Here is a 12,017-nt window from a genome sequence, read left to right as displayed (position 1 = left end):
ATGGGGTAGGACCAGATTTGGAGGTGGAAGTAGGAATTGTTTTTGGCATAGTAAGTGTGTGATGCCTATTAGACAGCCAAGTGTGGAAGTATGGAATAGGCAGTTGACTACAGGAGTCTGGAGATCAAGGAAGAGGTCGGGGCTGGAGACAGAGATTTGAGAGTCATCAGCATACTCTTAATAGAATATACTCTCGGGGTCAAGGATTTTTTTGGTGCGGGGTGGGGTGGCCTGTTTTCTTCGCAGCTGTAACCCCAGCACCTAATAGCATCTGCTATGTATAGTACATGTTCAGTAAATACTTTTGTTCAGTGAATAAGTATTTAAAGCTGTTGGAAGAAGGGGCTGAGAATAAAGAGGGTGAGTCCTTACACTCTGCAGCATTTAGAGGAATGAGTCAGGAAACACAGCAAGGGAGGCTGAGGAGTAGCCATGATCTGTAGGAGAAGGGCAGGGGCTGTGGTGTCAGAATCCAAGAATAACAAGTGTTTCAGGAAGGGGAGTCATTGCTGTCAGAGAACAAGTAAGGTTAGGACAGTTGACCATTGGATTTGTCGGTGTTGGTGATCGGAATAAAGGCAGCTTCAGTGGAGTGGCGGGATCAACCTGACCGGAGAGAATGGGAGGTGAGGAAACAGACTGAATACACGATTCCTACACGAGGCAAAGGGAGCAGAGGAATAAGGTAGCTGGGGGGAGATTGGAGTCAGGGTGGGTTTGTCAGCCGGGAGATTCCAGAACATGTTTGTTTGCTGCAGGGTATGATCCTGTAGAGATCATGCAGATGCAGGTGAGGGGGGCTGATTGCAGGACTACAGGCCTGGAAGAGGCAGGAGGGTAGGACCTGGAGTGCAGGGGGAGAGGTGGCCACCGCATCCCTCACAGCAGGAGGGAAGCAAAGAGTGGGCACAGAAGGTATTGGTCAGCTGGTGGAGTTGGTGCTGGGAGGATGAAGAAGTTCTCCAGGTCAATATCCAAGGGTGGCACCCATCTGAGAGTTCAAAGCTGGACTGATGAGGACCACTGGGTGTGTGGCTGCTTCCACATGGGCAGGAGCAGCTGTAGAGGGGCTGGGTCCTTGTCAGTGACCCTGGTCGAGGCTGGAGTGTAAGTTTGGTGGTCGACTGCAAGGACCACACAACCAGTGAGTTCAGCGTGGACCATGGTACGTCCCTGTGGTCTTGTGCTGTGCAGTGCTTGTTTGTGACGTGGTGGTGGCCTTTTGTTACTTGAATGCTCTTCAGTTGAAATCCATTAGGTATTTTTACGGTTTTGGGCTTTGTGGTTGTTGTGTAGTAGAAATTAAAAAACCTGTGGTCGCTACTTTAGTACCTAAAGGAGCCTGCACTTGCAAACCTGTTGCCAGCAGGGGAACTCTTGCCGTGCTTGTTTTTGGCCATGAAGCTTTTGCTGCGAGCGCCCAAAACACGTTGATTGGATCATGTGGAGTTTAAGCTGTAATGCCTCCCGGTTCAGAATCTGACCTGATGTGAGCAAGGGGTTCACAGCAGAAGACATGCTCCGAAGGTCTGAGTAGCTTTGCGCCATCGCTGGGGCACCTGCTCGGAAGTTGCAGGACAAAGTGGTCTCTGGAAGCTGTCGTGTAGGCAGTGGGCCCTGCGAGAATGAAGGCGAGGCCGCCTCTCCTGCTGGGGAGGAAGCAAGGGCCCGCGTAAGCGTGCTTGCCCTTCAGCAGTGACAGGTCCTTCATAAAAGGGGGTCTTGGTGCCAGTTAGGGATTTGTGTTTCCCAGAATGACCTGACCGGAGAACACTCGTGCATCATGCTAAAGACGTTGATGGACGAGGATGAGGCCGACCAGGGTGCCTGGCTCTCTGCCTTTTGGAAAGGTGAGTGGGAGTGGAGGTGGTGGGTGGCCAGGTGCAGGCACAGGGGCCTACAGACCTCTGACACTGTGTGGTTGAACCCCGCAGATTTCCGAAGGCGATTCCTAGCCCTGCTGTCCTACCAGTTCAGCACCTTCTCTCCTTCCCTGGCCCTGAACATCCTTCAGAACAGGAACATTGGGAAACCCGTGCAGCTGGGTGAGCTGGTGGGGCGGCCGGAGGGCTGGTGGGGCTTGGTTGTGTGGAACAGGCGGTGGGCATGTGGTCCAGGAAGAGGGCTGGACTAGGAATGGAGGGACTGGTTCCAGACCTGCGTCTCCCCCACCCGCCTCTGCTCAGCAGGCCCTGTGCCGCCTCAGGGCCGCTATCACACACTGTGCCCTCATGACAGGACTTGGGGGGAAGGACTTGGCTTTAGAGGTGTAAGTAAGGCCTGCAGCTGGTCAGTTGTGGAACCTGATCTAAATCCTGTGAGCTAGGGTAACTAGCTCAATTCTGAGGCTCCGTTTCCTCATTCATGAAATTGTAATAAGAATATGCTGTCAACCTTCTGTGGGCAACACGTAGAAGTGCTTTGGGCATGTAGATTCTGTTTGAATATTTAAAACACAAAAAAGGGTGTACGGGATCGTTAGTGTTAACAGCCGTGGGGTATTTTTTCCCTCTTGCTAGTTACGTGTACGTATACCCTTTTTTTGGGCCAATTATATTTTGGTGTAAAAATCTGTTTTTCGAGCTGGGTGGAGCATGCCTGTTTTCTGTTAAGCTGCGTCCTGAGGAGAAGTGACGAAGTGGGGAAAGTGTTGCATTCCTCTAACCCCAGGGCACGGGAGCCTTTCTTGGTCTGATGTGTTGGCGTGGAACTCTGAGCAAGGGTCACACACCATCCGTCCCCCTCCCTGCGTGGACCAAGCTGCCTCCCCTTTGCAGGAGGAGGGTCAGGGTGGCCCAGGGTGGGCAGGCACTTTTAGGTGGCTCCTGCTGAAGGCCCCGTGGAGGAGCAGCTGTTGGGTGCCACCTGGGGACTGTTGTTGTGAGCGCCATCTGGGAATCTCGTCAGACCCTGCAAGGGCATTGGGCTCACCTGACTCGTCTGGCTCTGTCGCATGTCCAGCCCTGTGCCGGGAGGAGCTGGAAGCACTCTTCCTCCCCTATGACCTGAAGAGGCTGGAGATGTATTCACGGAACATGGTTGACTATCACCTCATCATGGACATGATCCCGGCCATCTCCCGGCTGTATTTCCTGAACCAGCTGGGGGACCTGGCCCTGTCTGCTGCCCAGTCGGTAGGTCACCTGCTGCTCGTGTGCTGGTTTTGTGGAGCAGTTTATATGCTGGGTGTTGGTCGGATGCTTTGACATAACTTTGTGCTGATGGGGGGGGGTAGTGGTCTCACCTTTTACACGTGGGGACTCTTGGGCTTTGCAGTTGAGCTGTGTGCCCAGCAGTACAGTAAGTAAGTAGAAGTGCTGCAGTCTGGACCCACGTTCCTCCACCCCACCACGTTGCCTTGATTCCTACTCTGCTTCATCAGAGTCCAGGAGCACCTTGTGCTTGTAATGTAGCCATAAAGCAGCTATTTGCCGGGATAAGAAGTTAGTTTGGAGATTTCAGGAGGAGGGAGTTTTCCTAGTGGTTTCAGTAACAGGATGAATGGGAAGATTCCACAATAGTGTCAGTCAGTGTTTTGGTCAAGAGAGTGTAACTCTGGTTCTTGGTGTGGTTTTAATGGGCAAAAGCCTGCCCTGGCAGCCACTCCAACAGATTCTCCGTCCCCCAGGCTCTTCTCTTGGGGATTGGCCTGCAGCACAAGTCTGTGGACCAGCTGGAAAAGGAGATCGAGCTGCCCTCAGGCCAGTTGATGGGACTTTTCAACCGGATCATCCGCAAGGTTGTGAAGGTAACCTCAGCTGAGGGCAGAGCTTTGGCCTGTGTTGAAAAATGTGTCAAGCCCACTCCCTGCCCCAGGATGCAGAAAGGTTAACATTTGGCTGTGTTTGCTGCAGATTTTCACACACACACACACACACACACACAAACAGATATGGGGAACTTCAGCTGGATCTGTAACGTTCCGCGTTGTCTCCCAGAGGCACCCCTGATGGGAGTGTGACATCTCCAGTCGGGGATCTCCTGCTCCTCCCGTGAGCGTGTGTACTCCTAAACCGTGCAGGGCGCGTGCTGAATGACTTGCTAACGAGTGACTGGGCCTCTGCTGCTCCTTCATCTTCTGCTTCTTGGCCTTGGTCTTTTGTAGCTGTTTAATGAAGTGCAGGAGAAGGCCATCGAGGAGCAAATGGTGGCAGTGAAGGCCGTGGTTATGGAGCCCACGATGAAGACGCTGAGTGACGACCTGGTACGAACACCGAACGTCCGTCTCTGCCCTGTAGGAGAGTCCCTGGCGCTAGTGTTCTGGGGGTGTGAGGGGCGTGCTCCCCGAGTCTCCCTGCCCCTCCCGTGCCCACCCGGCCCTTGACGAGGCCCCCCACTGAGCACGTGTGCGAGCTGGCAGTCCAGCAGCTGCTGTTGTGAACTACTTGTTTGATCGTTTAGGTTTTCAGAAGGCGCGTTTTATGTTCATACACACTGAGTAAGAGCTGCCTTTAATGCTGTGGGAGGGAAATGTGCAGAAGGATAGGCCTGCTGGTTGTCGCGGTCACGTTCTGCCCCCTGGCCTTTCCCTGCCATTTGTCCCCTGCCTGACTCTGACCTACTCTCTGTATGGGACTTCGACCACAGGACGAAGCAGCAAAGGAGTTCCAGGAGAAACACAAGAAAGAAGTGGGGAAGCTGAAGAACCTGGACCTCGCTCAGTAAGGCCCCTCGTGGGAAGCACGGAACCTCTGCTGGTTGCTTCTAATTTGCTTCCTGGGTGCCCTGGAAGCTGTGTTTCATGGGATCATTTTTAGAAGCACTAGCAGCTAAAAACCTCCTAATTGACTAATTGCATAATTTTGAAGGATTTGTTTTCCCCAGATCAGCTCTGCCACTTTGTAAGTCATGACTTGCAGGTCGTGTTCCTGAGATCCCTTGGGTCCCGTGTCGTGCCCCGGGCTCCTTAGGGAAGGGGGATGCTGATCCATGAGCATCCACTGTCAGTGGCCACTTTTTAATATTTGGCTTTTGATGTGAATTTGTTTGAAGAAAAGATCCTACTGCCAATGAACCAACAAAACCCCTTGTTCTGGAACCCTCCATGCCCTGGAGATTGCAGTCCTCTTTGAGCTGCAGCTATAATGGTGGTACCCGCCCGGTAGATTGATATGAATACCCGCTCCAGACTTGGTGGCCTCTGAGCCTCTTTGACCTGTAGTCCCGTTGCCGGGTCATTAGTGATGGTGGTTGTTGGATGTGAGATGGAGGTGGCCAGGAGGTCCGTGGGCAAAGTATTGAGCTCTGCACACAGCTTTGCTGCATCAAAGCCTTGACTTGTCAGGACTGCCAGATCCCAGAGAGGTGGGGCGAGGTGGGGCAGACATGGCCCAGTCCAAGGGCGTGTGGGCTGTGGAGGTGGTGGTGAGCAAGGAGATGCTGGGGGTGACAGGAGGCTCCTCTGGTGGGCGGGTGGGCGGTTGCTGAGAGTCAGGTGGCAGAAATCGGGCAGCTGCCTTCTGTGCAGATCGACCCCTGCTAGCAGGCCTGACCGTGCTTGTTCCGGTGAAGTTCCTGTCCCCTGGAGCTCAGCTGCACGCCTGTCCTGTGCTCTCTGCTGTTCAAATGCTGGTGCAGCTCGGCCTGGCTTTCGTGGTGGGATGTGTGTGATGAAAACGTTGTCACTCTCTTACTTTCTTTTAAGCGGCCTTCTCTTCTTTTGAGCAGGCTTTGATATTTCCCTTTATTTTTTAGATACATAATCCGTGGGGACGATGAAGAATGGAATGAAGTTTTGAACAAAGCCGGGCAGAATGCCTCGGTTGTCAGCCTGAAAAGGTGAGGGGCTGGCATACATCAGGCAGGGGAGGCATTCTGGCCTCTCTGCTTCGCTGGTAACTTTCTCTAGGAAGTAGGAGGTTGGAGCAAAAGCCTTGAGGAAAGTCACTATTCTTTCCTTTGAGGGATGCTATTTTTGTATCATAGCTCCCACTGATCAGGCAGGGCCATTGCTTAGGCCTGGATCTCTGCATCCCCCGTATTCTCAGACATGCCAGGGAGACAGGCTTGAGAACAACAGCCTTGGAGTTGCCGCTACCTGAGCACTTCCTGGGAGCTTTAATGCAGCATCCCCTTCATGCTCTAAACAGAGGTGGCTTTTTTCTTACATCACTGCTTTATTTATTTATTTTTATTGAAGTATGATTGATTTATAATGTGTTAATTACTGCTGTACAGCAAAGTGACTCAGTTATACATATGTATACATTCTTTTTCATATTCTTTCCTATTATGGTTTATCACAGGATCTTGTTGTTTATCCATTCTGTATATACCGGTTTGCATCTGCTGATCGCAAACTCCCAATCCATCCCTTTCTCACCCCCCTCCCCCTTGGCAACCCACAGTCTGTTCTCTGTCTCTGAGATTCTGTTTCTGTTGTTTTGGGTTTTTTTCAGGCTTATTAAGCTTGACCTCTCTAAACTCACCCTTTCACTCTACCCCCTCAAACCTGGTTATTATTTTGCTTTTTTAATAGGGTTTTATGTGTGTTATATACATATATAGTTCAATTTGTGTATGTCTTTTTTGAAACTTTACTTGATAAAACACACAGCTTCTTCGTTATTTGTGCTTTTTTAAATTGCTGTGGCCCTGTCTTTTCCCCAGATTTGCTCTATTGATCTCTTTTTTTTCCCCCTTAATATTTATTTATTTAGGCTGTGCTGGGTCTTATTTGTGGCATGCGGGATCTTCCTTGCAGCATGCAGGATCTTTTAGTTGTGGCATGCGGACCTCTTAGTTGTGGCAGGACTCTTAGTGCGGCACGCACGCTGGATCTAGTTCCCCGACCAGGGATCGAACCCGGGCCCCCTACATTGGGAGTGTGGAGCCTTACCCACTGGACCACCGGGGAAGTCCCTGTTTCTGTTTCATAGATAGGTTCAATTTGTGTCATTTTTAGATTCCACACGTAAGTGGTATCATACAGTATTTGTCTCTCTGACTTATTTCACTTAGTATGATAAACTCTAGTTGCATCCATGTTGCTGCACATGGCACTATTTCGTTCTTTTTTACAGCTGAGTAGTATCCGATTGTATATCTGTACTACATCTTCTTTATCCATTATTCCTCTGTTGATGGACATGTAGGTTGTTTCCATGTCTTGGCTATTGTGAATAGTGCTGCTGTGAACATAGGGGTGCATGTATCTTTTTGAATTATAGCTTTGTCCGGATATATGCCCAGGAGTGGGATTGCTGGATCATATGGTAATTCTATTTTTAGTTTTCTGAGGAACCTCCATACGGTTTTTCACAGTGGCTGCACCAACTTTACATTCCCACCAGCAGTGTAGGAAGGTTCCCTTTTCTCCACACCCTCTCCAGCATTTGTTATTTGTAGACTTTTTAATGATGGCCATTCTGACCAGCGTGAGATGGTACCTCATTGTAGTTTTGATTTGCATTTCTCTGATAATTAGCAATGATGAGCATCTTTTCATGTGCCTATTGGCCATCTGTATGTCTTTGGAGAAATGTCTCTTCAGGTCTTCTACCCATTTTTCGATTGGGTTGTTTTTTTTGTTTTTAAATTGTATGAGCTGTTCGTATATTTTGGAAATTAAGCCCTTGTCCATCGCATCATTTGCAGATGTTTTCTCCCATTCTGTAGGTTGTCTTTTCATTTTGTTTATGGTTTCCTTTGCTGTGCAAAAGCTTGTAAGTTTGATTAGGTCCCATTTGTTATTTTTCTTTCTTTCTATTGGCTTGGGAGCCTGACCTAAGAAAACATTGGTATGATTTATGTCAGAGAATGTTTGCCTATGTTCTCTTCTAGGAGTTTTATGGGTATATCACTACTTTAAAGATGAAGTAACTGAGGCTCTCAGGTGTTAAGTGACTTCCCAAGAAGCATATAGCTAGTAAGAGGCAGAGCCAGAATCAGGACCAGGTTTGTCCACTGCAAAGCCCAGAGTTTTACCTGTTATACTCTCCTTCCTCTAAGCCAATGGTTCTCAAAGTTTTGGATCTCAGAGTTCCTTTATATCATAAAAATTATTGAGGACCCCAAAGGGCTTTTGTGCGTGTGGGTTTTATCTATCACTATGTCCCACTTTTTAGAGGCACAGATGTAGAGAACAAACGTATGGACACCAAGGGGGGAAAGCGGGGATGGGGGTGAGGTGGTGGTGGTGGTGGGATGAACTGGGAGATCGGGACTGACATGTATACACTAATATGTATGAAATAGATAACTAATAAGAACCTGCTGTATAAGAAAAAAAATTAAATTAAAAAAATTTCCCATTTTATAAATGAAAAACTGAGAAATTAAAAAAAAATGTTGGGCTTCCCTGGTGGTGCAGTGGTTGGGAGTCCGCCTGCCGATGCAGGGGACACGGGTTCGTGCCCTGGTCTGGGGGGATCTCACGTGCCGCAGAGCGGCTGGGCCCGTGAGCCATGGCCGCTGAGCCTGTGCGTCTGGAGCCTGAGCTCCGCAACGGGAGAGGCCACAGCAGTGAGAGGCCCGCATATCGCAAAAAAAAAAAAAAAAAAAAAATGTTTATTCATTTAGAATTAACAGTCATGGACTCATTATGGGTTTTTTGTTTTTAAAAATACCTTTTTCATAAAAATTTTAGTGAGAAGAGTGGCATTGTTTTACATTTACATTTTTGTGAATCTTTTTAATAGCTGGCATACTAGAAAGCAGCTGAATTCTCCTGTCTGCTTCTGCATTCAGTCCGTTGTGCTATCACACATCTTGTAGCCTCTGGAAAACAAACCAGTTGGGAGAGAATGAAAGTGGAAGAGGCAAATAATGTATTAGAATTATTATGAAAATAGTTTTGACTTTGGGGCCCACCAGGAGGGGTCTTGGGGGACTCCAGGACTCCCTGGACTACTCTTCAAAAACCTTCGCCCTCAGCTGCTTCTCTGCAGAGTGGTGTGTGTGTAGATGACGGTGGTTCCGTGGGGCGGCACTTTCACTGGAGTTTCCCTTGGGAAGACAGTGAGGCCTCCCCTGCCCTGGGCCTCTGGAGATGAGGCTTCCACAGCTGGTTTGGGGGTTTGTGGGAGGGTGAGTTCTTGGCATTGCCATAAACAGGGTCCCCTGAAGAGTTTATTTGGAAAGAGGAAATCTTGTGACTCTATGAACCATAGTTCCCAGAAATCAGATGTTCTCTTCTGTCTCCATAAATCACTGTGCTACCTGGAAGATTCCAGCATCGGTGCTAGCCTCATTTTCCTGATGGTCTCTGATGTGGCACAAAAGCCCGCTGTCAGTGTGTCCTAATTTCTGGTTTGGACAATATGGCAGATGCGGCCCAGGGCGCGTGATGGCTGCGTATTGAGTGCAGTGGCTTTGAATACGGCCGGCTCTGGGCCTGGTGTGGAGACGGCCTGGTTGTGTGCTCCGCAGAGCTCAGTCCCTCCCACTGTTGGTTTGGCTGTCGCTGCCCCTGAGGAGCCATCTGCGTTACCCAGTCTGTGTGGCCATTCATGCGCTTGAGGGGTCTGGGGAAACGTGAAAGCTTGCGCCTTTGGAAGTAAAAATACTGATAACTGTCATTCCGAATTCTTTGAGGCCTTCTGTTTTCTGAGCAGTCACTTCATTCAGGTGATGTTAGGTCTCAGGACAGAATTGTACACCCTCCCCTTATAGGGAGGTGTTTGTTTCCAGGGCAAAGTGACACTGGAGAGAATCTTTAACCTATAAGGGGAAAGGAAGGTGGCCATTTGCCGAGCTATTCTCACGTTAATCTATCTGTGAGGAACCTACTGGCCAGCTGAAATGTGTACCCGAGTTACTATTCCTTTGGGTTTTCTTCTCATTTAGGAAAAATAAAATAACACATCAAAAAGTATTGTATGGTTTTCCTGGGAGTTTTCATGCTGTGTATTATGGACTATCCTCAGTCATTGGGATAATATGTCTGGTTTCCAGGGTAATCCTTAGTGGTAAGTGGTGGGAAGGAATTTTCCTTGTAATGCCATAGGTTTTTCTTAAAGTCATGGGAGGGGGGAATGTACAGATTTCAGGAGTTAAGGCGTAGATTTGTTCCTCCACAGACTGAGAGCTTGGTCAGGGCAGGAGCTGGGTTGGTGTGGTGTACCCCCAGACCCCAGCACAATGCCCTGTAGGCCTGCAGAGGACATTGCTGTGTGACTGCACGTTCTTATATCACGTTTCAGATGGCGGAAACCCTTTTTCAGACAAAGCAAAGCAAGCTTAAAGCAAAGCAGTCTGAAAGGTTACAGATCCAGGCATGCTTCATTCTTTCTCTCTCTACTACTGTTTTTTCTTCTCCAGTGACAAGAAAAGGAAGTTGGAAGCCAAACAAGAACCCAAACAGAACAAAAAGTTGAAGAAAAACAGAGATGTGAAGAACAAAAAAGACACAAAACTGAAGTGGAAGAAATAGTGGAGAGTAACTTGGGTGTTGGTGGCTGACTCGTAAGGGATACCCTGACTTTCTGAACTGTCTCTGGCTGCACTGAGTGGCAGCTGACTAGACTATTAAAAGCAGTCACTTCTGAGTGGGTCGGCTTAGAACTCGATGCTTGGCGATCCTCCGGCACCGTCTTTCCTCCCCCCAGTCCAGGCCTGTCTCCCCATTCGTTCATAGCTTGCTTTGGGCCCAGGTTTTTCGGTTCCTTCTCGCACGCGTAGAAGCCACGCTGGCTCTTGTTCCTTCTTGGGCGTCAAGTACACAGTCTTCTGGGGATGTTCAGGAGGCTGCTGGGGGAGCACCGGGGCCTCTTGTTATGAACTCGTCCAAACTCCCTGGGGCCTGGAGCTGCAGAGGCTCTAGTCCAGCCAGGACTGGCGTCCTGGGACCCACACTGCCGTGTGCTGTTCCTCTCCTGGCCCTGGCAGTGGCCCAGAAAAGCCTGAGTTCTTAGGAGAGGGAGGATATGACATCTGAGTCCCCAATACCTGGTATTTCATCCATTTGGGAAAAAATGTTGGGAAAGACCCTTTTGCTAGCAGGGATTGAGGGGGTTAGAGACTCTATTTTTAATAAATTATATCCTAGAAAGATCAGCTGGCCGTGTGCTCGTCAACTGAAGGTAGGCGGAAGTTGCACGTTGCTCATTTCTTTCGGTGGATCTTGGCTGCCGGTACACTTGGGACGGTGCTGGCATCAAGGCCGAGGGTGGGCAGCGTGGCCAGGGCTTACGGACCCAGGAGCCCGTGGGAGAAGTGGCCGTGCTGACCGGTGCTCACTGTGGTGGTTCCGAGGGACTTGGGACGGCACCTGGAAGCCAGCTAGCTGGCCTCTCCTGCCTAGCTCCTGTCAGGTTGTTTGGTCCTCTCCACGGCAATTATGTGGTGTATTTTGGAATGTTTGATGGTGTCTGCTTTCCAGTCCTGAATCTGATACCATTGTTATTGAAACCTTGACCCTGCATCCCCAACCAGGGATCGAACCAGGGCCCCCTGCAGTGGAAGCGTAGAGTCCTAGCCACTGGACGGCCAGGGAATTTCCTCTCTGCTGGTCCTGTAGGATTGTTCCTCATCCACGTCACCAGGTGCAAGGAAAGCTCAGAGTGGAAGTCAGTTCCGTTGCGTTCTGGTTCTGATCCGCCTTTCTCCCCGCTTCCGCATGTGGGTTAATGGCGATCCTTCGGAGCTCGCTGACGGTGTCGGATTTCAGCTTCTGTATTTTTCCGTATTTAAAAAACTTCATGTGGTGGCCTTGGCTACTGATCTTCCTTGGTTTTTCATAGACTTTAAAAGGACTGGCCCTCTGTGAGTCCAAATAGGTCCTTTCCTCAGCCCTGATAGGTAATCCGGTTCCTAGAAGTCTAGCGTGTGGACGGGGAAGGAAAGGGCGCTTCTGGACCAAAGAGGATTAAACGTGCAACTCCCAGGACAGATGGCCATGGGGAGACAAGCAGATTCTGACTGCGTACCTGGGACCACCGCGCCTTGTCCCCGTAGGCGTAGGGCCTTTTGTCTCCTGGAGCTGCAGACCCCCTATTAAGTCTGAAGGAAAGTTTAGAGATGAAAAAAAAAATTTGATCCGTTTTTCTCAGGTGAGTGCCTGAGCCTGCCTTTCAAAG

The 12,017-nt window shown here is 49.6% G+C and overlaps 1 protein-coding gene across 7 annotated transcripts in view; it reads left to right on the top strand.

Moving 5' to 3' along the window:
- Nucleotides 1-12,017, top strand: part of NAT10 (N-acetyltransferase 10) — a 50,623-nt gene that overhangs the window by 28,343 nt on the left and 10,263 nt on the right. For 5 of the 7 annotated variants that reach the window (XR_007478921.1, XR_007478918.1, XR_007478919.1 and 2 more), the window contains exons 22-29: nt 1,754-1,850; nt 1,935-2,045; nt 2,962-3,134; nt 3,629-3,748; nt 4,106-4,204; nt 4,588-4,661; nt 5,695-5,778; nt 10,261-10,404. Coding sequence is in view for 3 of the 7 variants with exons in the window: in XM_049713943.1 (XP_049569900.1) it covers nt 1,754-1,850; nt 1,935-2,045; nt 2,962-3,134; nt 3,629-3,748; nt 4,106-4,204; nt 4,588-4,661; nt 5,695-5,778; nt 10,261-10,372 (870 nt within the window). In the remaining 4 variants the exon portion in view is untranslated. Of the gene's footprint in view, nt 1-1,753; nt 1,851-1,934; nt 2,046-2,961; nt 3,135-3,628; nt 3,749-4,105; nt 4,205-4,587; nt 4,662-5,694; nt 5,779-10,260; nt 10,996-12,017 lie in introns of those variants that run through there. The other 2 variants (XM_033410272.2, XM_033410289.2) reach the window with 1 other exon arrangement.

Source organism: Orcinus orca, chromosome 8 (assembly GCF_937001465.1).
Source record: "Orcinus orca chromosome 8, mOrcOrc1.1, whole genome shotgun sequence".
NCBI classification, from domain to species: domain Eukaryota; kingdom Metazoa; phylum Chordata; class Mammalia; order Artiodactyla; family Delphinidae; genus Orcinus; species Orcinus orca.
This window is presented reverse-complemented; position numbering and strand designations above follow the sequence as displayed.